The sequence below is a fragment of the Sander lucioperca genome, chromosome 18, assembly GCF_008315115.2.
Source record: "Sander lucioperca isolate FBNREF2018 chromosome 18, SLUC_FBN_1.2, whole genome shotgun sequence".
NCBI lineage: Eukaryota > Metazoa > Chordata > Actinopteri > Perciformes > Percidae > Sander > Sander lucioperca.
In genome coordinates this window covers 3,865,314-3,891,651 of record NC_050190.1, presented here as the reverse complement: position 1 = coordinate 3,891,651, position 26,338 = coordinate 3,865,314, and the positions used below count along the sequence as shown (strand labels likewise).

General features: G+C 40.2%; 1 protein-coding gene across 4 annotated transcripts in view; it reads left to right on the top strand.

Annotated features, from left to right (window-relative positions):
- exoc3l4 (exocyst complex component 3-like 4) overlaps nucleotides 1–26,338 on the top strand; it is a 47,524-nt gene that overhangs the window by 7,944 nt on the left and 13,242 nt on the right. For all 4 annotated transcript variants that reach the window (XR_004895643.1, XM_031280443.2, XM_031280445.2 and 1 more), the window contains 6 exons: nucleotides 83–307; nucleotides 1,743–2,361; nucleotides 5,482–5,599; nucleotides 6,922–7,047; nucleotides 11,023–11,123; nucleotides 14,283–14,381. Coding sequence is in view for 3 of the 4 variants with exons in the window: in XM_031280443.2 (XP_031136303.1) it covers nucleotides 83–307; nucleotides 1,743–2,361; nucleotides 5,482–5,599; nucleotides 6,922–7,047; nucleotides 11,023–11,123; nucleotides 14,283–14,381 (1,288 nt within the window). In the remaining variant the exon portion in view is untranslated. The remainder of the gene's footprint in view (nucleotides 1–82; nucleotides 308–1,742; nucleotides 2,362–5,481; nucleotides 5,600–6,921; nucleotides 7,048–11,022; nucleotides 11,124–14,282; nucleotides 14,382–26,338) is intronic.

The window sequence follows — 26,338 nt, the reverse complement described above, 5'->3', positions numbered from 1 at the left end:
AACACGTTGACATTGAGAAGACATTCATATGGGTCAGTAAACTGGTCATCATACATGTAAACTGTGTTTTCCATCCAATCAGATCCAAACATGGCCGGGTTCGGGGACTCTCTCATGAAAAAAGGAGTGTCATTTCGCCGAAGCCTGAAATTCAAGAAACCCAGCAAACTGGAGGCAGCCGTGCTCGTCTCTGAAGGCTCGCTGGAGGAGAGGAAGGAGGAGCAAGAGGAGGAGGAGGAGGAGGAGGTGTGGGAAGAGTTAGAGGAGTCGTACACGCTGCCAGAAATACCCCACACACCACTGTCAGGTACAGTCTAACATGTTTTTATAACCCCATTTAGTAATGTTTCAGCATTCCATTATTTTTTATGGCCACTTGGGGGCAGCAGAAACAAGCTGGGAACACAACACTGACATATCGTCACCTTTAAGTTGATATGGTAAACATGTAAGCAAGCGGTTGCTTAGTTACACATCCAGCAGGTAGTTTATGTCCACCTGATGAATGTAAGCTATATTATCTCTCTTTTAGCTGTTTTTGGTCTCCAACAACTCCTGAGGGAAATATCTGTCTTTTTAGAAGACGAATAGTCTTTATTGTCACTGTACATGTACAACCAAATTGGATGCAGTCCTGTCAGTGCAAAACATCTGAAAAAGTGCAAAACAGGTGAATAAATAAATATAAAAGAGCCTCTAAAATTCACTATAAAAATATATAAAAGAAAGGAGCTAGTCTTTAACTATGTCTGTCTGCTGTTTGCTGCTGAGCAGGTAGTCTACAGTGGCTTTATACAGCTTTTTCTCTGAAAACGACGCTATAAGAGTGGTGAGAGTGAACCAGAACAGTAAAGTTACAGTCAGACAGCTAAACAATGGGAGACGATCTGGCAACGGTGAAGTGTAGAAACAGTGGATGAGTAGATGATGAGCAGCTGCGTGAGAAGAGTGGCAACTCTCAGGTGATTGATGGGCCCCACCTCCTGACCTACTTACACAGACATTATGGAGCATTGCCATATTGTATTCACATTTTATTCAAAGCATATAAATTATAGCCGCTTTAATGATTTAATTTCAAATTTTGAGAACACTAGTTCTGGCAAAATAAGTCCACAAATTACACAATTGTTTTGCACATTTTTCCTGGTTGAAGCTTTTAACTTAGAGGAACCATTGACCATTTTAGGTATATTGTGATTTGATTTCCATTTGCTTATATTTGCATGAGTGTTCTTCAGTTAACATCAAATGAAATGGGCTGTCAACCTAGTAAGTGTTTAAAGACATTCGTTGCTGCTAGTCATGATTGCAACCTTTTCTCATAATGTTCCCAAACACCTTTCCTGTCTCTTCCTCTGTCTGTACATTCAACTTATCTTTCTTTGTTTTGGCCACAAAAGCAGCCAGTGATAGGCATCTTATTTCTGGTGTCAATACACAGGGGTTCAGTTTGTCTGTGGACAATCACTGTCTAAATCCTGCCTCAAAAAGGATTCATCTCTGTTGTATTGACAATCCCAAATGATTTCTCTTCCGGTTTTAAGACTTTCCGTGCTGTTCTTTCTTCCTGATTTATTGAGAATGTGTCTGCTGAGAGTAACATTGTTTTACAGGACAAATGCACAAAGAAAGAGTAACAGTGTGTGCGCTCCCTTGCCTCGCTCTCACTTCTTTGTTTCTGTAACATGTAAGCTCTGCAGTTGATGTGACTGGCCATCTTCTCTTTTGTTCTCTTCCAGTGATGCAGATCAATAACCTGATAGAGACGGAGGTGCTGGAGGAGGCTCACCTGAACCTGCTCGCCCTGCGCCAGGAGTTCCAGCAGGAACGGGAGCGGTGTGGCGAGGACTCCCCTTTGGAGCTGGCCAAGAAGGAAAAAGACCTCAACCTCCTTTACGGAAACCTGAGGGACAAAGTAAACAACATTGTGCGCGACTCCAACTCCCTTCCCTCCAGGAACAAGGGGCTGCTGGTACCCGTGGCACGCATCATCCAAGAGGAGGACAGGCGAGCGGGGGAACCCGGCGGGCTGCAGGGCGGCTGGCTGGAGGCCTGGAGGGAGGCGGTGGGGGAGGGAGTGCAGTTGAAGGTGCAGAGCGCTCACCTGGAGACCAGGGAGCAGAACCCTTCCTGGCTGGCAGTCCATCTGGCCCTGCTGGGTAAGAGCATCGTGGAGGATTTGGAGAAGGTGAAGAAAGAGCTGCGATGGTCGTACCCACCCAGCTTTCAAGTCTTCAGCACCTACGTGAGGAGTTATCACCGAGTGGTCGGGCAGCACCTGAAGAAGCTGGAGCCGCAGGTGACGGAGCTGAAGGACCTGTACGCTCTGCTGGACTGGATCATCAACCACTACAAGAGGTCAGTGGACGTAAAATCTGTGAATAAAATCTGTTTTCTTCACAACAAACCCTATTAAAATACCAAAACCAACAATTCATGTATCTATTAACAAGTATTGCAATCTTCTTTTCCTGGCCCTGATTTATCAACCTAACATAGCGCAAATATGAGTGCAGAAATCATCTTACGACAGGCTTCACGTGTGATTCATGAAACGTTCGTATCACACCAATCGGAGCGTAAGAATGGTCGTACATTGATAAATGCAGCGGCTGGAAACGATCGTAATTTAAATATCACGCCCCAATATATTCTGGGTTTTGAGGCCTCGCCCCTACAATTTACGACATGGCGAGACGTAATCCGGCTGAGAAGCGTCACTTTTCAGAGGTGGAGATTGAATCCCTGATATCTCAGGTTCATTTGCACTAATGTGTGTACTATTTGGCAGCCTGAAAACTGGTATTTAAGGCTGTAGAAAGAATGCGGAATGGAAAGAGATCACTTATGCAGTCAACAGTGTTGCCGTAGTAAATCGGACTCCAGCTGAAGTTTATTTAATTTATACATCCTTGACATATGTACAGTATAGTCCTAATAGTAATATACAGGCTTATATTGCAATCCCTTAGGCCTACATGGTATACGTATATTTAAATAAACACACAGTACCGGAGTTTATGCAGTGTCTTTTATTTTACTCGTGTTTTTTTCATGAGTCAGAGCCAGGCAACAGCTGTGAGGGAGAGCGCGTGTCCTCCGCCCCCCGTGCTGGACCACCACCCCGACCCCGTCTCCTGACAGCAGAGGGGCTGGAAAAACAAGCCGAAATAACTCGGTCAATGGCAGAAATAAATCGTTCACTTGTGGCCATTAACGACACTTTAAAAGAGAAACAAAAACCTGAAGAATAAATAAAAATGTTGTGCATCGTCATGTTTTCTGTATTGAGTATCATTGCCAAACATAACACTATACCTTTTAAAAGCGAGGAATAATATCCTGTCCCCTTGGTATAGCCCCAGTTGGGGCTGTGCTGGACACTGCTCTCTGGGCATCGGGGCATCTGGCTCCAGAACCCCACAGGCTAAAACAATGTTGCAGACTTTTTCTGCCGTGTATGGGTGATATCGCTGATGCAAGACAGAGCCATCTGCCCTTAATCAATCTGATGGAGCGCTCCACCGTGGCCTGTGGCGTGTACTGTTACCGGCGCATATAGAGGTCCTCTATAAGAGCCAGATCTGCCATTGCTGATAAGTGATAAACTGATGACTTCTCCATCTCATGTTAAACTGCACAGCAAGTCCACACTGACTCGAAAACTTGCGTACACAAGTTCAGACCAGACGTGAGATTTTATCGCAGCCTACGCTCACGTTCAAATTGATAAATGCCTTGCTCTGCGTAGGAATCGTGGTACGCCCATCCTACGCCTGTTTTAGGCCGTACGCACGTTTCATAAATGAGGGCCAATGTGTGTACCCTGTCAACTCCAAGTTCACATAATATTCAATGCAGCCAGTACTTCTATGCTGGAATAATACTTTCTTTGTGGTAAAAAAAGCTCTTAAGACTCAATTTTAACACACAAGACATGCCCTTAAAGGTCCAGTGTGTAATGTGTTTAGTTGTTCATTATCAAAATCTGTGTTGCTCGTTCACAAACTTGTCCTTTTTCATGAATATTTACCACCACCATCAATTCCCAGTATTCCTATTAGCTTGAAATTTTACATTTGTGTTTGCATGAACTGGGGTAGACGCTCCATATTCATGTGCCATCTTGAAATATGTTAGCCGGTAAGGGACATACAGGACATACTGCTCCGCCTTTCGCGTTTTCTCTGTCACATGATAAACTCACATGTGCTGCTAATGCTGCTAATGGGTATCGTCGGCAAGTTTGAAGAAGGAAACATGGAGGACCACACGTATTCAAAATTCAAATTTCAGAAACAGGAGTCTTCTTCTTCGCCCAGAAAAAGAAAAAGGATATTGAAAAGAGCAAGAGACCGGCGTCATCAGAAAACAGCGTGAAGGCTACCGTAGCTGTAATACGTACTTTGAACAGCGTGGCGCGAGAGAGTTGATTGCGATATATGATCTCAACGCTAGATGGGAGAAATTCCACATTGGACCTTTAAAATAATCTACCGTAATAACACAGGACCCACCTTAGTTGATACTGTACTTGCATTAGTGATGCAAAATCCCAAACAAATGTGCAATTAATTAAAATACTAACCAATTAACATGCTGTGAACCTGCGGCTTTTGAGGCCTAGTTGGAAATCGACCTTTTCTGTGTATACACTACCTACGTGGATAACGCCTTGTAGGACGAAAACACAAGTGGCCAGACAATCAAACAGGTTGTAAACTACACTGTGATGTAGTGGTTGCTTATTTAGGCATCTGCACATACAGCCGTTTGCTTAGGCTAAACAACGTCCACAGAATCAGTGCATGCATTTTTGCCTCCATTCACTGATCTGAAAACACATCTCGACTGCCTACAGACAGCGGAGATGGCTTCACAGATGGTGCAGACAGATATGTTGTTGAAAGGATCCCTAACACCCCAGCACAACACCAGGGTGAGCTGAGTCAGGGAAGCAGATAGCACTGCTGACATTATTTGTTGAATCAGGCCACGCCAAAAACTGTGCTGTGCTCGACACATTTGGCAGACCAAAAATAAACTGAGGCACAACACTCTCTGGAGGCTAAAATGGAAAAACTTAAATCAGGTCATGTTTTCCCCCAGATTATGTAAAGTAGCATCCTAAAAAAGACTTCATACAGTATATAACACATATACTGCAACACAACTCTTCATACAAATTAGTACAAATCTCCTATGAAAATGAAATCATTATAAGATATTATAGATAATAATTATAAGAATAATGCATCCTGTTACTCAGCTGCAGCATTTCTGGGGAATGGTATACTGCACTGTACTTACCTATTCAAAGATTATATTTCCCATCATCACAAAGCTTTTTATTGAAATCTGCAGATCTTTTAACCGGATTTTCTGCTTTCCCTCGACATGAAGCAACATGTCTTCAGCATTCTTTAGTGCATACAGATCGCAGCAAATTGTTGAATGTATCTTGTTTCACCCCGACAGCGAGAGGATCATGGGAAGTCCCTCCCTACAGCCGGACATGAAGGATGAGAGCGCTGATCTGCAGCTGCAGGACGGCCTGCTGAAGCAGCTGAAAGTCAAGTACTGCTGCAAAGTGAAGGTGAGGAGCACCACTCAGGTTACTCAAGGCATATTGTCATTTGTCTGGGAATCTGGGCATACCTTGCAGGGTTAATAAATACTTTGGTTCTCTAGATCCAGTTTTTTTTTTATCAGGATTCAGAATTTCGCCACAAGAGTTAAAGTAAACAGGCCCTTTAGTCCTTCATATTGGGAAATAAAATGTTTATTTTATAGGTAAGAGAACAAAAAAATCCTGCACACTATCGATCCCTTGGCCTCAGACCTTCATCAGGTTAAATTCAAGATGGATTTATTTTTTTTATTTTATTTTACCTGATGAAGGATTTTTGTAAGTTTTCACACTTGCCTATAAGAAACGTTCTGGTGTGCAAGAACGTTGGTAAACAAAGATGTAAAACCAATATCATGCATTTGACCTACAAAATAAAAGCACAATGCCTCTGATTGAAGTGAATTCTGTAAGACAATATAAACCAATGTCTCCTATTATGGCTGAATCAATGGACATGGCAATATATATATATATATATATATATATATATATATATATATATATTTTGCCATTGATTATAAGAACTGGATCACTAAATGTATATTATTACCAGTTATTACATGTTTACAGTCGCCGAGAGAAGATAAGTTAAAATAATTCCTTTTATTGAAATGTATTGACCATTTTCTGGTACAGGATATAAAATCCTCTATTCCAGACTCAAACAACACAAAAACAAAAATGATATAAACAAATTTGAAAGCAGATTAATTTCATAAATCACATTCATAATTAAAAATGACTTCCATTTCATAAATTAGTTACATAAATTACACACCAGCTTTGCAGCTTTGTACATTACATCTTTTGACAGACATATGTGTATCCAACCTATTCTTGAGAGAGTTGACTGAAACGCACCACTTCTTCTGGAAGCTCGTTCCATGCTTTCACCGCACCAAGTGTGAAGAAATTCTTTCTTTTTTCAGACAGGCATGTTCTAGGGTAAAGTTTTAAAGAATTCCCTCGTATCTCATACCTATTGCTCCAAAACTGAAAGATAGGCTCAACGGTTGCATCACACATTCCCTGTACAAGCTTATACACCTGAATCGTATCCATTATACAAGAGTCTGTAAACTTCATTTTCTCTTTCTTCATATGAAATATGTTTCATTACTGGGATTAATTTTGTAGCTCTTCTCTGGACCTTTTCAATCGTTTCTATGTGTTTTAATTTATATGGAGACTGAGCTAGCAAATTCAAGATGGGATCTTACCAAGATGTGATGGAGTTTTTTTTACAAACTCTTCCACCTTCCGCCTGTCTGTGTTTGTGACTGCAGGAGGACATGAAGTCTTCCCTGGACAGAGTCATTGAACTTGAAAATGAGGAAGTTTGGAAGGACAGAAGGTCCCCCAAGAAGGAGGAGGACTTCCTCAATTCTCCATTTCACATGGACATCTGGACGGTACGGCACAATGAGATGTTTTATTCACCTTTCATGTCAAAATAAAACTGAATGTTTCTTTAAATATCATAGGCATGCTTTAGTGTATTGTCAATCTCGGAAAACTTGTATGCTAAAAAGAAGTGTTTTACCACCAAAACCGTCAATCACATAAATACCTAAAACACACAGCAGATATAGTCTCATATCAGAAGAAAGTCATACTAACCCGAACCCATTTAAACATAGAAAAATATACCACTATATCTTCTTTTTTTTAAGATTATTTTTTGGGGCATTTCGGCCTTTAATGGATAGGACAGATAGATATGAAAGGGGAAGAGAGCAGGAAGAGAGAGGGGGAAAATATGCAGGAAATCAGAATGGGAATCAGAGAAGCTTTATTGCCAAGTACGTTTTTTACACATACAAGGAATTTGTTTTGGTGTTGTAGGTGCATGTCACACATTCTCTAAATAAAGAAGGTTAAGAAAATCAAGTATTAGAATATAAACAATATAAGTATAAATATATATACACAGTATGTATTAAAAATAAAACTAGAAAGAGCAGTACAGCAGAGTAAGTACAGTGGCCTGTAGAGCCAGAGGTGGGGTGTGGAGAGCGTCAGGGTGGGTTCCGGGCCTTGTTGATAAGGCTAGCGGCGGAGGGGAAAAACTGTTCTTGTGGCGTGAGGTTTTGGTCCTGATGGACCTAAGCCTCCTGCCAGAGGGGAGTGACTCAAAGAGTTTGTGGCCGGGGTGGGAGGGATCAGCCGCAATCTTTCCAGCACGCTCCTCCTCCTCAGTCCTGGTGACGTATAGGTCCTGGAGCGGCGGCAGATTGCAGCCAATCACCTTCTCAGCTGCCCGAATGACACGCTGCAGTCTGCCCTTGTCCTTGGCAATGATAGCAGCGTACCAGATGGTGATGGAGGATGTGAGGATGGACTCGATGATGGCTGTGTAGAACTGCACCATCGTTGTCTTTGGCAGGTTGAATTTCTTCAGCTGCTGCAGGAAGTACATCCTCTGTTGTGCCTTCTTGATGAGGGAGTTGATGTTCAGCTCCCATTTGAGATCTTGGGAGATGATAGTTCCCAGGAAGCGGAAAGACTCCACAGTGTCAATTGTGGAGTCACAGAGGGTGATGGGGGCTGGTGAGGCTGAGTTCCTCCTGAAGTCCACAACCATCTCCACTGTCTTTAGAGCATTGAGCTCGTCTCCATCGGAGACGAGTCCGATGAGGGAGGTGTCGTCTGCGAACTTCAGAAGCTTGACAGACTGGTGACTGGAGGTGCAGCTGTTGGTGTACAGGGAGAAGAGCAGAGGAGAAAGAACACAGCCCTGGGGGGATCCGGTGCTGATGGTCTTTGAGTCGGAGACGTGTTTCCCCAGCTTCACATGCTGCTTCCTGTCAGACAGGAAGTCAGTGATCCACCTGCAGGTGGAGTCAGGCACACCTAGCTGGGAGAGCTTCTCCGGGAGCAGAGCCGGGATGATGGTGTTAAAGGCAGAGCTGAAATCCACAAACAGGATCCTGGCGTAGGTTCCTGCAGAGTCCAGGTGCCGGAGGATGTAGTGGAGGGCCAGGTTGATTGCATCGTCTATAGACCTATTGGCTCTGTAGGCAAACTGCAGGGGGTCCAGGAGGGGGTCGGTGATGGCTTTGAGGTGTGAAAGCACAAGGCACTCAAAGGACTTCATAACTACAGAGGTCAGGGCGATGGGTCTGAAGTCGTTAAGTCCTGTGGTCCTTGGCTTCTTGGGAACAGGGATGATTGTAGAGGACTTGAAACAGGCTGGCACGTGACATGTCTTCAGTGAGGTGTTGAAAATGTCTGTGAACACTGGAGACAGCTGGTCAGCGCAGTGCTTCAAGCTGGATGGGGAGACAGCATCTGGTCCAGCAGCTTTCCCAGGGTTCTGTCTCCTGAGTTTGTTGACGTCTCTTTCGTGGATGGAAAGAGTCGTTACCGAGGTGGGTGGGGGGGTGGTGTTGGAGGGTGGGACCTTTAAGGTGGGCTGTGGTGGAGGGGCCCAGGCCCCTGCTGAGGTGGAGGTGATGCACTGTAGCTGGAGCTGTTGGGAGGTGTTGTGGGGGATGGTTACAGGACTGTCCCTTTGTCTTTCAAAGCGGCTGTAGAACTCGTTCAGGTCGTTGGCTAGGTGTTGGTCGTTGATGGAGTGGGGGGCTTTGGGCTTGTAGTTGGTGATCTGCCTGAGTCCTTTCCAGACAGACGCAGAGTCGTTGGCTGAGAACTGGTGTTGGAGTTTCTCAGAGTACCGCCGTTTAGCCTTTTTCACCGACTTGCTAAACTTGTACTTCGCCTCTTTAAGTCTGTCTTTGTCCCCACTCCTGAAGGCCTATTCCTTATCCAACCTTAACTTTCTGAGTTTGGCTGTGAACCAGGGTTTGTCATTGTTGTAACTCACCCTGGTGCATGATGGAACACAGCAGTCCTCACAGAAGCTGATGTATTACATCACAGCCTCTGTGTACTCATCCACACTGTTGGTAGCAGTCCTGAACATGTCCCAGTCAGTAGAGTCCAAACACATCTGGAGATCCTCCACAGCCTCACTGGTCCACTCCCTTGATGTCCTCACTACAGGTTTGCAGAGCTTAAGTTTCTGCCTGTACACGGGGATCAGGTGGACCATGACATGGTCAGAGTGTCCCAGTGCAGCACGGGGGACGCCGTGATAAGCATCCCTGACTGTGGTGTAACAGTGATCCAGAATGTTCTCTTCTCTGGTCGGGCATTTAATATGCTGTCTGTATTGAGGGAGTACGTGAGTGAGGTTTCTAGAGGTGTTGAAATTAATCAAATAATCAATGCATCGAATCGTGGACGATGCTGCATTGATAATCGGCCGGGCCATAATTGATTATTTCTGTTTATAATTTAATGTATGCCTAACCACATTTCTGTTTACATATTCTGTTATGTTTTGCACATTCAGGAAGTGCCATGTGCTCAGTGCTGTAGTTTTATGTATCCAATTTATTTAGTATTAGAGCACTGCAGAATGTTTTGTTTTTGAAGCTTGAAAAGCTTTAATAGAAAAATGTATTTGACGCATCGTGAAGCATCGTGATGCATCGAGATATCGAATGGAATCGCTGACATGATAATCGTAATCGAATCGAATCGGGAGATCAGTGAAGATTCAGACCTCTAGAGGTTTCCCTTGTTAAAGTCACCAAGGACAATAACTAGGGAGTCCGGGTTGGACCGCTCCACACACAGTATCTGGTTGGCAAGCATGAGCTGTGCGACCTGCACGTTGGCCTGCGGCGGGATGTAAACACTGACCAGAATGAATGAAGCAAACTCACGGGGTGAATAAAAAGGCCAGGTCAGGAGAACAGTGCTGCTGGGTCACTGTCACGTCGTTGCACCAACCGCTGTTGATGTAGAAACAGATTCCTCCACCTTTAGTTTTGCCGGAGAGTTCCGTGTCTCTGTCCGCTCTGTAGAGCTGGAAGCCTGGTCACAGGTCGGACTCGAACCCTGGACCTTCTGCGTCGAAGCACACACCTCTATATATGTGCGCCTGCTCTACCAACTGAACTAACCCTTGACACTTTCGACTTTTTTTTTAATGATTAAAAACAAATAAAGGAATTATTTACATATTAATAAATGTAATATTTGTTTCAAAGTATGTGGCTCAATAGACTCGAGTTTATGTTTTTGTCTAGTTTTGTGTGATTTTGTTTGTTTTCTGTGTTCAATTTTATTCAATTAATTGTGTTGTTTTTGTGTTTTCATTACTTTGTTTTTTCTTTTGTACTTTTGTCTAAAAAAACAAACAATGGAAATATCTAAAAGTCTAACTGACAGTAGTGGAATTTTCTCCCATCATCCATCCATGATGGGACGCAGTAATTCGACCATGTGGGGGCAGCAGAGAGCTTCATATTAACTTCTGTCTTATTCTGTATATGTATCCTTATTATACAGTGTGCTGGTATGTTTTCTCTCTGCAGAATGTGAAGGGGAATGCTATAAACTCTCGACGGATTGATGCTCAGCTAGAACAGGAAGTGATCTCCTCCTGCCTCCAAGCGTTGAAAGAGTTCCCCAAGAGGTATGATGGTAAAGATGGAGGTACAAGTGTGAACCCAAAGAAGGTAAAGTCCCCAAAACAGCTTAATGCGCCGGAAAAACATACTTTAATAGTGCAAATAAGGCACACAACGTTTCGGCCCACAATTTGGCCTTCCTCTGGTGTATTTGATTTTAATTGTAACTATTCTTCATCTTTGACACTTCAGTTGTCTGTAGTGCAGCAGTGAGGCCAGTGTTTTTGTCATCTTTTCTTTTAGTTTTTATTATTCTTTTTTTCTTTTCAAACAAAAATCAGACAGAGCAGCAATAGTTTGCATGTTATACAGGCAACTTATCAGGCAATTCCAAAGAACCAATCAAACAAACCAAGATGCAAGCAACAATGCTAAAAAAAAAACATATAACAATGAGAAAGAAAGAAAAAAATATACCAATATACATACATATACATATATACACATACATATTAGGATGTGTGAATCTTCACTGGTCTCACGATTCAAATAAATTACGATGATCCTGTCTTCGATTCGATATTACGATGCATCCCATGTGTCGCCTACTCAATATTATTATATATCGCTACACATAGTTTCCATCAACACATTTAAGCAGTCAGATATATATGAACTCCCCTTTTTATTGAATCTGCTCTTAAAAAAGACACTTCCTGAATGTAGCGGATTCTGAACACAGAAGACGGCAAAACGTTAAAAACAAAAAAAGCACAAGTAACATCATTAGGCAATAATCGATTATGGTCTGTCACTGCATCGATGCAGAATCACCTAGGTCCGCATCGCGATGCATCGACCCAAAGATTAATTTCAATACATATACACATATATAAATAAATAAAATGACAATGACATCAGTTAGGGAGAGAGACTTTTTTTTTTTTATAGAAAAATAAATAGGGGGTTGGTTTAGTCTATTCTGGTCTTAAGCTTGCTATGCTGTAGAAAGTGGTGATGCACATTAGTAAAAACTAAATTTTTCATTGAGAAACAAAACTTTGATTTGTTAACTATATCGTCTGTTTTCTTTAGGACATGGCTGCTAAGGAATGTGACCATGTTAAATTATATTCATCTAGAGTCTACAGTACATTCATGAAGATTACTCTTTAAATTTAGCTATTTTCAACATCACATCTATCCAATCTTGAATGTGTGGGGCACTGCTTTCTCTCCATTTACAAAAAAACTGTTTTTAGCAACAGCAAAGGCTACAGACATCCACTTATTATGTTGTTGATTAGGCAATCTTGATAGAACCCCTATTATACAGAGGACATGGTCAGGTTAAATACATTTTTTGTAACATCACAAATTTTCAGAAAACTTCAACCCAAAACATTTGAACAGTAACACATTCCCATAACATAAGTGACCATGTGATGTGATAAAAACCGATAAGGGTCATGGGTCACTGCAATCAAACACACCTGAGGAAGGCCAAATTGTGGGCCGAAACGTTGTGTGCCTTATTTGAACTATTAAAGTATTTTTCTGGAGCATTAAGCTGCTGTGTGGACTTTACCTTCTTTGAACATTTACTTTTTTGTCCTGCACCATTAACTACATGAATGTGCATTGTTTTTGAACAATGCACATGCAACAGTGAAGCCACCCTATAACGAAACAAACCAAAAACAAACCCAAAAACAGGATCCTGCCCTCGGTACTGTGCAATAACTACTCTATTGAGCAATGTGAGAATATTTACTCTGCCTGATTTATGACTAATACTGTTTTTAACTGTTTACTGTGATACAGTTTATCCTTTGTCTTAAAAACACAGAAAGATTGCGTCTGTTGTATCTTTACAGCAGCAAATGTGGCAGGAAACGAAGTAAACAGAAACATAAAGATACTGTAGAAATAGAAACTCCATAAAACACCAGAAACTGCAAGGTAATGAAGAAGAGCTGTTAAGTAAAGTCATGGAAGAAGCCCTGCATTCAATCTATATACAAGTACAAAAGTATTAGCATCAAAATATACCTAAAGTATGAAATGTAAAAATACTCATTATGCAGAATGTCCCATTTCAGATTGTAACAGTATATTATTGGATTTTAATTATTGATGCATTCATGTGTTCGTCCCTTCAATGTTGCAGCTCGTAAAGGTGGAGCTCATTTTAATAACTTTATACACTGCTGGTTCGTAGCATGAACCAGCTCAAAGTTCAGACAAAAAGGGAGACCCCACATAATTAAGGATTACATTGAAACCAAGTTTTTACCCCATTCAAAACAATACTTGACGAAATGTGTATTTCAGCATTATCAGTGGTGTAGTGAGTGCATGGGTGTAGGGTGTGGAAAACAAAGCTAACAAAACTTAAAAGACAACAAAACCTAAAACAAAAACAAAAAAAAACGTGCTGGCTGTGAGGACAGAGAGAGCAACAACCAGCAGGCCAATCAGGAGGCGTGCCACACCTCTGCCACTCAGGCTGTATCTCACTTCCCTTAAATTGCATCCCTGGCTCTGCCACTTGCTTTCCTTTCTCACGTCTAAGTCTGTCCCACCCAAGTCTGTCCCAGGAAGCATGGGAGAGATGGAAGAAGTAATGGGAGGAGAGCGGAAACGAGATAAATGTGTGTTAGAGAGATGAGACGTCCTTTCCTCTGAAGTGTCACATGAATCCGTCAGCTGTTTGAGCTGAGTTAGCTTTCAGCTGCATGGCTTCCAGAAAGGCTGCTCTCATGTATTCTCGCTCATAGCTCCTCGGAGATCGCTCGAGGAGCGAAAATACCCACGATCCGCTCACATCACATTAGTTTAATCTATATTACAGCATCTTTTTTTGTTTGTTGCTTTGTATTTTGTTTTAATAATCAAAATCTGTAATGAAATTTAAGCTGTCAAATCTAAATAAGAGTGGAAATACTCGTTAGTTACATTCCACCGCTGAGTGCAGACTCTCTCAGCATATCAAGTACAAGTCAAAGTGAGAAAGTATTGATGACATGTATGGATTTATTGTTACAGATGTAATTAAATACAGACTACAAAACATGTGAAATGTGTATATATATATATATATATATATATATATAAAAAAAACACTATGTGTCTTGTTATTTTGTCCACCCTCTGAAGGCTTGTCCTCTGTAAAGTTGACTTGTCCTATCCATCTCTCCATCTCTCCTCTCTTCTCTTGACAGATTTGAGGTGGAGTTCAGTCGTCACTGCGGCGCTCTCAGACCGCAGCCTCTTTGGACCGAGTACCACATTACATACATCAACAGCTTCTCTGCTTTACAGTAAGGCACATGACTTCCTGAAATTACCCATGAGGCACTGCGATTGAACTAGCATCCTCTGACAAAACCAGACATGGGGCAGCACGCCCCCAGGGGGGAATCTGTCACCAGATTCATTCAGTGAGGACTTCCAGTTTTAGAAGGACAGAAGCACAGCTGTTTAAATGTAAAGAGAATTTAGAGAGTACAATCTGAAGTGCAGCTGGTTTAGAAGCATGCTAAACTACCAGAATAAAAGAAAAAACTGCTTTTATATTTTGGTTTCCATGTCTTTAAACTAATGATTTTAACCATTGTATAATTAATGTAATATAATTAATTCATTGTATTATTGTTTCTGTATCCTCATAAACAAACTCTAATGCAGAAACAAGCAGTTAAAAGCACACAGATTCGGGAAGATTCTGGTTCAGGTTCTGAGAGTTAGAAAGGCGTTCTGTGGATGATTCATCTCTGAACTATTTTAGGCTTTTCTGGGAGATTCCCAGCAACTGTGCTCACGCTATTTATGAGATTCAAGCATGAGTCTTTTCTTAGAGCGACAGACCACATTCTGTTGATAGGCTCTGAGTTGTTTAGGAGACTGTCTCTTTAACATGCAAAGCAGAGGCTCAGTGTGGCTGCCAAGGGAAATGTGCCAGTCTTGGAGAGAGTGCTGCCCCACGTGATTTCGGGGAATCAGGGCTGCGAGTGAGAAACTCTGCTGTGTTAAGTGGGGGGAAAGAGAAAGCACTCAGAATACAGCCTGCTGAACCTCTAAACCACCCCAGCTGCTTCTTCCACTCACAACAGAAGCAGATGTGGCTTTGCTGCGGGTTGTTTAAGGACATTCATGCAGGTCTAGCTACAGGCGTAGCTGCATGTCTCTGAGGTTTACGACCCACAGGAGTGCTTTCTGTCCTTATCTCTATACCAGAGACTGTAACGGTCATGGTTTTAAACCTGTGTATAACCTGAAATGGTCGCAGTTTGGTTAGGTTTAAAACTACTTAGTTAAGTTTAGAAAAAGATGGCGGTTTGGGTTAAAATCAGAGATTACTTCACTTGCCGAAGGTTACGCACATGACGCTGAACGTGATGTAGCTCCGTTTGTTCGGTAAAGATTCAAATGTTTCTTTTCTTCTTTTTTTAAAAGATAATTTTTTGGCCATTTTAGGCCTTTATTTGACAGGACAGCTGAAGACATGAAAGGGGGGAGAGAGGGAGGAATGACATGCAGCAAAGGGCCACAGGTCGGAGTCGAACCCAGGCCCGCTGCTTCGAGGAGTAAAGCTCTATATATGGGCGCCCAGTCTACCAACTGAGCTATCTGGGCGCCCAATGTTTCTTTTCAAAAGGGACTCGAACCTCACTGTACCAGGGGGAAGTCCTGTGTTGTTTGACCCATCCACTACCCCAACCTGCCTCCTTACGAGGATATTGGGCACGTATACTTCCTCACCTTATTTCCAGCTTTGCTCCCGTCATGATTACAACTGCCACTAGAGGGCATCACCACTATAAACTTAAATATAGGTCGTAATCGCTGCCTGAGTAGTCTTTATCCACAACGTTCCACTTCCGGGATTGTTGAGGTGCCGCTGAAAATTCCGCCGGATGTCCTTCATTTCGGCCGGATGTCCGTTACCTTACTCTTTCTTTGTGTTTGAATGACTATGGTTAACTGCTCCTCAGATCTCTGCAGGGTAAATCCAGACAGCTAGCTAGACTATCTGTCTAGATCTGGGGGGGGGTAGCCAGCGTTGAGCTATCATTTTCTTGGTCGCGGTTGAGCCGGCTAACCAAATTTTCTTCTGTCTCCCAAGCAGGTGTAATTTAGAGTCATCATTAAGTAACAAAACAATTGGGTCAGCAGGAATTCGACATCCTATCACATCAGATATTATTGATGTTGTTTTATTCCAGCCAACTCATGCACCTGTTCACACTCCCAGACCATGTGCAGGAAAGTTCCAGTTTGTTCAGGTTGACAGAACGTGCAATAGGGAGTAGGAATGCCTTTAGAGACGTATCTCTTCTGAGGAGTCCAATATGTCCTATGACATATGTTGAAGTGGATCTGCTGTTCTTGGAACAGTGGGAAATGTTGTCCCAAACTGTCTCCCAATTAATTACGTTCCCCTCCGGGCTCAGCTCCCGCTCCCATTTCTTTACTATTGGGAGTTCTCCTACGGATACTTGCAACAGTTTAGCATAAATCCCGGACACTAATCATCTAGCAGGAAAATCAACAAGCCATTTAATGATTGTGTGGGTCTCAAGACTGTTTCCCCATGTTACTCCATAACCTTTTAGGGCTGACCTTAAGCGAAGATAAAGGAAGAAGGATGTCCTAGGGACCTCAAAGCTAGCTCTCAGGTCTTCAAAACGTACAACCCCAAATCAGAAAAAGTTGGGACGTATGGAAAACACAAATAAAAAAAGAAAGTAGTGATTTCTAAATGTACTTTGACTTGTATTTCATTGCAGACAATACAACAGCACATAATTTAATGTGTTCCTCATGATTTCTATTGGGGTTTTTTTTTCAAAAAAACAAAATTCCTATTTTGGTTCTTGCAACACATTTCAAAAAAAGTTGGAACAGTAAAGCATTTACCACTTTGTAATGTTGCCATTCCTTTTCACAACACTTAAAAGACGTTTAGGGACTGAAGACACCAAGTGATGAAGTGTTTCAGGTGTAATTTTGCAAACAAGTCTTAAGGTGGGCAACAGTACGGGGTCTTCGTTGTCGCATTTTGCGCTTCAAAATGCGCCACACATTCTCTATTGGAGACAGGTCGGGACTGCAGGCAGGCCAGTCAAGTACCCGTATCCTCTTCCTCCGCAGCAAGGACTTTGTAATGTGTGCAGAATGTGGTTTTGCATTATCTTGTTGAAATATGCATGGACGTCCCTGGAAAAGATGTCTTCTTGAAGGCAGCATACTGTGCTCCAAAATCTCTATGTACTTTTCAGCATTAATGGTGCCATCACAGAAGTGCAAGTTACCTTTGCCAAGGGCACTGACACAACCCCATACCATGACAGAACCTGGCTTTTGGACTTGTTGCTGGTAACAGTCTGGATGATCCTTTTCTTCTTTGGTCCGGAGCACACGGCGTCCATTTCTCCCAAAAAATACCTGAAATACTGATTCATCTGACCACAGTACACGTTTCCACTGTGTGATGGTCCATCCCAGATGCCTCCGAGCCCAGAGAAGTTGACGGCGCTTCTGGACACTGTTAACATAGGGCTTCCTTTTGGCACAGTACAGTTTTCACTGGCATTTGTGGATGTAACTACGTATTGTGGTACTTGACAAAGGTTAGCCAAAGTAGTCCTGAGCCCATGTGGTGATATTGCTTATAGATGAATGACGATTCTTGATGCAGTGACGCCTGAGGGATCGGAGATCACGGTTGTTCAGCTTAGGCTAGCGCCTTTGTCCTTTACACACTGAAATTATGTTATGCACTGTTGAAGGTGAAATAAGCAAATGTCTTCCTATCTTTCTTTGAGGAACATTGTTTTTAAACATTTCAATAATTTTCTCACGTATTTGTTGGCAAACTGGCGATCCTCGGCCCATCTTTGCTCCTAAAGGACTAGACCTTTCTTGGATGCTGCTTTTGTACCAAATCATAATTACAATCACCTGTTGACATCACCTGTTTCAAATCACATCATTATTTAACCAATTTACCTGATTACTAGCCCTAAATTGCTCCTGTCCCAACCTTTTTTGGAATGTGTTGCAGGTCTGAATGACAGGAAAGGATGTATATTTACAAATGAAATTAAGTTGACCAGACAAAACATGAAATATTTTGTGTTCATATTGTCTGCAATGAAATACAAGTCAAAGTACATTTAGAAATCACTACTTTCTTTTTTTATTTGTGTTTTCCATACTGTCCCAACTTTTTCTGATTTGGGGTTGTAACATAGTAGTATAAATACCTCTGTCACTCCATTGGTTATAAACAAAGGGTTCGTTACCAGACATTAAGTGCATGTTGTGCCAAATTGGGGTGCTCAAATGCCACTTTTTGGTGTAGCGTACACTGTAAAAAAAAAAGTTATTTCACTGGAATTCACTGTATAATTTTACGGATTTTTTCCGTTTTTTCTACATTAAGTGTTAATGCCAGAAAAATACAGAAAAATACTTTTATTTTAAAAAAAACCCATTAAATTAAGGTTTTAGTCTGTAAATTGATATAATGAGATAATATAGTTGTTTAACAGGATAATTCCATTGCTGAACGGTCTTGAAAGTCAAATTACATTGAATTTTATGTAAAAAGACAAAAAAAAACCCATAATTTTACGGTGTGTAAAATTGAGGCCTCTTTCTGGTTTTTTACTGTTAAACCTTAAATTTAATGTAAAGAAACGTTAAAAAACAACCGTGAAAAAACGGTAAAAAGTCTGGCAGCAAAAGTTGCCAAACACTTACCGTGAAATGACAGTAAAAAACCTTATGTTTTTCTACAAAGAATTTATTTTTAAAATACAGATATCTACTGTACATTTTCTGTATTTTCACAGTCCAACTACTGTAGATTTAAAAAGAATTGTAATCAAAAAACATATTTAGAATGTTAAACAAATGTATAAATCTGTACAAACACTGAAAAATATTGCAAAATACCTTAAAATTACATAATTTAAATGAAAACTGCTGTTTTCATACGGTTTTCTTTGGTAAATTCACAAGATTATTCAATCCATCCACAAGAACTCCCTGTTAAAGTACAGATTCCTGGATGTAAAACACATAAAAATTATGTAAAATGACTTTCAAATACCCTCCTTTAGGCGTTTATTTTATGATTATCCAATCTATTTACGGTAAATTCCTGTTTAATACTGTGTTTTTACTGTACAAAAAAGAGAAGATAATGGGATAATACCTTCCAGAAACATTGTAATAATAGTCATTACTTTATATAAACAATATTTGAGAGTATTTACAAGCAACTCTCCAATATATCTACATACTTTTACCATTAATGTATGTTGTTTACTTTAAATAAACATTCATTTATAGTTATTTACATGTCAAATTAATGTAAAATTACCCTATTTGACAGCCCATTAATAGTATCTTAAAAGCTTTAGGCATTTATTTTACATGATTATCCAATCAATTTACAGTAAATTCCTGTTTAATACTGGTTTTCTACTGTACAAAAAACAATATGTGATAATAACTTGCAGAACCATTATTTTATAGTCATTACCTTATATAAACGTTACAATCAACTCTTCATTATGTCTACAGGCTTTTCCCCATAAATGTATAAGGGTTTACTTTATATAAACAGTATTGTATAGTGTTAAAAAGAAACTAATATACTGTACTTTAATCATTAATATATCAGGTTTACTTCATACAAACAATACTTTATAGTGATTAAAAGCAACTATTCAATATATCTACAGACTTATCCCATTAATGTACTGTGTGTTTACTTTGTAAAAATATTTGACAATATTTACAATTAACTATCCAATATATGCATCAGAGACTCTTCAGAGGGTAAATATTGGTATACTGTATAGGGGTCCATTTTAGCTTATTCAATGTGGTCTAATACTGTGTGTTAGTGTTTTTTAATCGCTGTCAAACTTCATCCTGGCCAGTGTCTCTTAATGCAAGTCTACTAAATTCTAGCAATAGAGTAGGACTTGTATTTAGCTTTGCAGTTATTTGAAGAGGGGTTAACAGAGGTACTGAGACAGGTAGGACCAGCCATACCCGTTTAATGCATTGAATGAGGCTGACATGAACCCTCACTGCATGGCCTCAACAACTCCACAGCAAAAACCCACAAGCAATTGTTCTCAATTATAGTTGGATCAATGTAATTATATTAGAAACTACACTACTGTAATATTTTGCAAGCATATTTATGGTAATACAAACAGTAAAACAACTTGGCAGCACACAAGCTTAAAAAGCTATAGGACTACTGCACCAAATCACCACTGGTGACAAAGATGCTGTATTTAGATCTGTCTTTGTAAAAATAAACATTCTTTCACCTAAATATTTGTGGAAACAAAGCCATAGCTTCAGTTATGGGAATGCATAAGAGACAAGAGTCAACCTAAACTACAGGCCTTGGATGTACATGATGTCTATTTTAGTCCAAGTCTGTGATATGCTCATCACTATATAATCATGTTTTGGTCTGGCAAATTAGTTGACAAAAGAATCGTGCAGCCACAGTTCACATCACATAGGCCCACAACCCTATAGGCCTACAGGATGACGATACAGTACACAGAGAGCCAGGCAGCCTGCAGCCTGGGTAAGCCTACATCTTCACCATCCTAATATTTTAGGGGGCATCTGATGTTCTTGCCTCATTTCACTTCCGTGGAGGCCATGGGCCTATTTCAGATTCATGGCCCAACATCTTTTTCCATTGACTGCTTACTTTGCTGATGACATCTGCAACATTATGCTTATTTGAGAAATTATCTGTGATTTCATTTCAAAACTGAAGGAGTAGGCTTTTCATAAAAGGCTGTTAATCCACTTTAAAAACGTTGGAGTCTTCCAATACAAACTCCAAACTGTTTTAGGCAAGGCTCAGTGAATGTTATGAAAATAAGCAATTCAGAAATTTGGGGACGTTTTTACTGTTTTTCCCAATTCCCCACAGTCAGAAACTAATATGCATGCGGGACAGACCTCTTTTTAATGTATTTGGTGTACTTATGTATATGTAGCATACACGTTCTTTTCCTTATGAAGTTAAAATTGTTGTTAAAACAATTTTTCTTAATATTAAGACCCAAAGTGAGTCACAGTGTTCAACAAAATGCAAGGTCATTGTGCAGTCTACTGCTCCCTCAAATCATTTTACCTCTCCCCACTTTCTACAGGTCAAAGGGAACAAAGAGTTTTTCATGGGCTGAGGTAATATACGGTGAATAAAGACAGGGAGGACACAGTATGAATAAAGCTTTACATTGGTGTGCAATATATTTTTTTTCAATTTAGCAATACATGCAATGTGTGAAAGACTGGGAAGGGATGCTAGGGCTCAACAGTTCAACCAAGGCTTCTAGCATCAACGTGAACATTGATAATCAGGGCGTGAAGCGATGTAAGACCTTAAAATGGTTGAAAAAACAGAAATGGTCTCTTTAGTCTAGGCTATGTGCTTCAGGAAAGTGCGCGCAGATTCAAATAATTGAATGTTGCACAATCATTGGATGAATCATGCCGGGCAGAGACGATCTTGACCAATGATATTGTTTGACTTCATGGGGGGCTGTGCTAACGTCAAACTCATCTCGACGCAGAGACAGTGTGGATAATAATGTAACGCAGGAGTCAGGACTTCTCCACGATGATTCACATTCAGCTTTCACTTAAGGTAAAGTAATACTTTTCTTTTTATGTACATGCAGTTTCCTCACGAGATATCAACTGGACACGAGTTAAGATAACACTTGCATACGTTTCACAATTTTAAAATGTCAGCAGGGATAACGTTAGCATTTGCCGTTTATGTGCCTTATCAAAGTGTGTCTGGCGTTAGCTAACGTTACATTAAGACTGTCCTTATGTAATGTTAGCCTTGAATGTGAACCATGCACCAATCGTAATTTTAGCTAGCTAGCTAAATATATAACAGTTAACTAGACAGTTAGACAGTTTAGCAGGTCAGCTTGATTTGCTGGGTACTAGCTAATACTAGTAATTAAAGAAACGTTATAATGCTCCGTTGCTCCTAACGCTAGTAGTTAACATTACTGTTAACTAACCGGTAACCCGCCGTTTAACGTTACCACCTAGCTAGGTTATGCCTCAAGTTTACATAAGCTATCTCAGCTGACTAACTTTACGTTGGTTCTACTTTATGAACAGTGAACCACACGTTGTAACAACAACAAGTTACAACTTGACATTTAACGGAGCTATGTATACTACTGTTACAGTAATGTTCAAATCTCACCCTAATTCTTTAATCCTTGTTTAGGCAAGATGGAAGAAAGAATACCAAGATAAGAAGATCAAGAAGATAAAGAAAGCTAAAGTAAATAGATGTTCACCCTACAGTATCACACGTTATCATCTGTACCTTACCACATCTTTCTCACCCATGTTATGGCTTTCATTCTGTGTTCAGTTTGACAAGGATCAACAGACCAGACAGCTCTCCCACAGCCAGCCTGAGAACCTGCTTTACGGTCTGAATAGCCTGGGTGAAGTTGAAGACTCGTGCATCAGATGGCTGAGAAAAGGATAGCCCAGAGCAAGAGGGAGCCCAGCAGAGGCTAAGAAGGAGGCAGCAAAGGAGTTCACAAACACACATACAGCTAATGGAGGTACCGAATGACAGGTCCATTTCAGAAAGCAGGTTTAGTGAAAACTCTGAGTTTGTTAACCCTGAGATGAGGGTAATTCTGGGTTTTCCGTTTCAGAAAGAGAGGTAACCTAACCTCGGACTCTGTGAACCTAACCTAGTCGGGAACAGGTTTTCTTCTTTCAGTCTCCTCCCTCTGACACAGCTCTCTTTCATTTCATCATTCATAATTGCAGTCTGTATCAGGCGCATTTTAGTGCAGTTTGTTATCGGCATGAATAAAAAAACAGGGTTGGTTTATTAACCATGTTAAAACGTTTTTTTTTCTCAAAACATGCAATGTCTTTTTGTCGACGATCCCGGTGATGTAGAAGCTGTATTACTTTGCAGGGAGTTAAACATACGTCAGGAGATGATATTGAGGCCCCGACGCATTTTAATTTCCAGATAAATACCTATTTGAGCGGTACCGTTTTTTCTTCCCAGTCTATCAGTTATGTAGCCTACATAACCTTATCATCCTCATATCACTAACGTCACCCATCGTGGACATGCTCTACATCCCAGCACATTATTTGTGTCACATTACATTTTTTTGCAAACAACAGTTTTCTTTACAACATTGGTGATGCGGAGCATATTGGTAAAGCTACTGTAGCAAAGCGCCGTCAGAAGAGTGTGACTCACTCTGAAACGTTTTTTAAACGTTTGTGTAGTGTTCCCTGGACACAAACCAGTAAGAGCCATTAAAAAAGAGTTCCACAGTATTGCAGGTGAATGATGTAAACCCTTTGAAATATAAGATTATGAATTATAGTTCTGTTGATGATGGTGCTGCAGCCTCAGAATGGGATTAGTAGGCCTAGGACTTTTATAGATTATAGGTTCAATACCATTTCACCAGTAATATTATACTTATGATTAAATATGATATACACTATATTGGAACTAACGCATTTACTCTAGCAGCAATTTTCTCCCACGCAAATTCTCTCTTTTAAAGCAGCCGCTGTGTTGCTTTTTTAACTAAATACATGTTCAAACTCGCTGTATGTGCAGTATTTCTGCCCACCAGTTTGTTTGTGGTTGTTACCATGGTGAATCGTAGTATCATGGCTCCATTCATGCTGCATGAAAATGAAAACTCAGAGTTTCCCATCTCAGGGTAAATCAACTCAGATATCAGGGTTACACTCAGAGTTTGTTAAACCTCCTTCCTGAAATGGGCCCCTGCATTGTTAACGGTTGCTTTACCTGGTCTGTGCTTGTAAATAAAACGAACCGGATTTGGATTTGTAACATTGTTACACCCCTTTTTGTTGGTACAGCCTTACTTGAGTCTAAACACAGTGACTTGGGACTTGTTCAAGACGGTGAAGGTTAAGATTTGTGACTTGCACATGTGTGACTTAAGACCGTTACACACTGGGGGCGTGACGAATAAGCGACGCCAATATGCAAAATAATCGCCTGTGAATATTTCACATCAAAACTATTCACACCGGCAGCGATGCAAATTTGTGACAGTTTTCAATAAAAGGTTTGGATATACACGCCAGCTCATCTACAATGTCAGTAGGACAGATGCTGAAGAGAGCGAGAAAGTGACGGAAGATGTGGTGTGAGCGGACGAGAAAGAGAGAGCAGTCGGAGCAGAGGAGAGTTAACGTTTAGTGGTGAAGATATGAAGTGATTGTACAGCAGCTAGATTCTGCAGTTTGACAACAAATAAATGCAGCAGCTCCTCAAAAGCACCAAAAGGTGTCCTGTCTGGTTTCCAGGCTGCTGAGTGGAGGGATGGGGGTTAGCTTCGGATACGTCCCAGGAAAAGCTGTAACACTAAGCTACTGTAAGCTATTTATTGAGTTTCCTCTAACTCTAATTGAGTATACAATTCAATTGAATTCCCTCTGCAAAACAGTGTAGCATATGTCTCGGGCTTATTGTGAAAGGTAAAAACGGAAAGAATGTTTCTGGCCTACGCTGCCATTGTAAAGGTTGAAAGGAGTAATAAAGTTTGCTGACGTACAGTCTGTAGTTGGGACAGCAGCCTCCGTGTTGTTGTTTGGTGATCCTCATAAGTAAACACTACTTGTGACAAAAACAACAGTTCGAAAAAATATATTGACATGCGAAATAATCGTCCCTGGTGTGCAATGGTCTTTAATCTCACCTCTGATATTTTTGATTAAGAGTCACTGTCTCTGGCGAAGCCACAAACCAGAAATGTAAGACTCAAACTATGATGTCATCAGGTTACTAAGCTGCTTCATAGACAATGAATGTGAAACTAATTTTGTAGAATAAAAAAAACCCCAAATGAGCTTTATTCTATGTTAGCATTTTATTTCTGAAACAGAAAATCTACCCGTTACCTCTGAACATCCCCCTGGGTGATCTCAGTGTCATCTTTAAAATATTTCTCAATTCATTGTTTTTGGAAAAGCTCCAGACATTATATCAGATGACATCACAAATTTGAGTTTTTAGATTTTGGAGAGAGTTGTTCATGTTTACTGACATTTTTAACACACATGTATGAATTCCCAAATTGCCCATAGTTCCCCTTTTGCTCTAATTCAATGTACCAGACAGTTTTTGCTCCCATAAGTTTATTCATATGTGAACTTTAAGGATAGCACTGTTTAAATAGTGCATTTCTTTGTAAAGCATGCAGTAAATGGTCATTCTATAATACTTTCTGGTTATGATACATCTTAAAATCTCATACATCTCAAATAGGGATCTGCAGTGAATGGATTGGACAATGCCGTAGAATGTCAGCAGAAAAAATTATATATTTATTGCGTGTAAAAGTAGTTGATGCAATTGCACTTTTACATAGCCCTTTTGGTTTTTGTACATTCAAAACCCCATTTACTAATGAGGGAGTTGTGAACATATATTGGTTAGTAATAGTAATTACTGTCAAATAATGTTTATGAAGTAAATCCCATGCACTTATAAGAAAAGTCTGTAGATATATTGGTGTTGCTTGTTATTACTGTCAAATGAAGTTTATATAAAATAAACATGTATGTACATATAATGGAGAGTTGCTTGTTATTACTGTCAAATAATGTTTATATAAAGTAAACCCCCTACTTCAATGAGGAAAAGTCTGTAGATATACCAGACAGTTGCTTTTAAGTTACTATAAAACAATGTTTATATAAAGTAACCTCATATATTAATAGTAAAGGTATGTAGATATATTGGAGAGTTGCTTCTAAATTACTATAAAACTATGTTTATATAAAGTAAACCCCGTACAATAATGGTAAAAGTATATATATATATTGGATAGTTGTTTGTAATTACTATAAAGAACAGTTTATATAAAGTAAGCCCCCATACAATAATGAGGTACAGTCTGTAGATATACTGGATAGTTGCTTGTTATTACGGGCAAATAATGTTTATATAAAGTGAACACCCATACAATAATGGTAAAACTATGTGTATATATCGGATATTTGCTTGTATATATAAAGTAAACCTCGTATATTAATGGTAAAGGTATGTAAATATATTGGAGAGTTGCCTTTTATAACTATAAATGAATGTTTATTTAAAGTAAACAACATACATTAATGGTAAAAGTATGTAGATATATTGGAGAGTTGCTTGTAAATACTC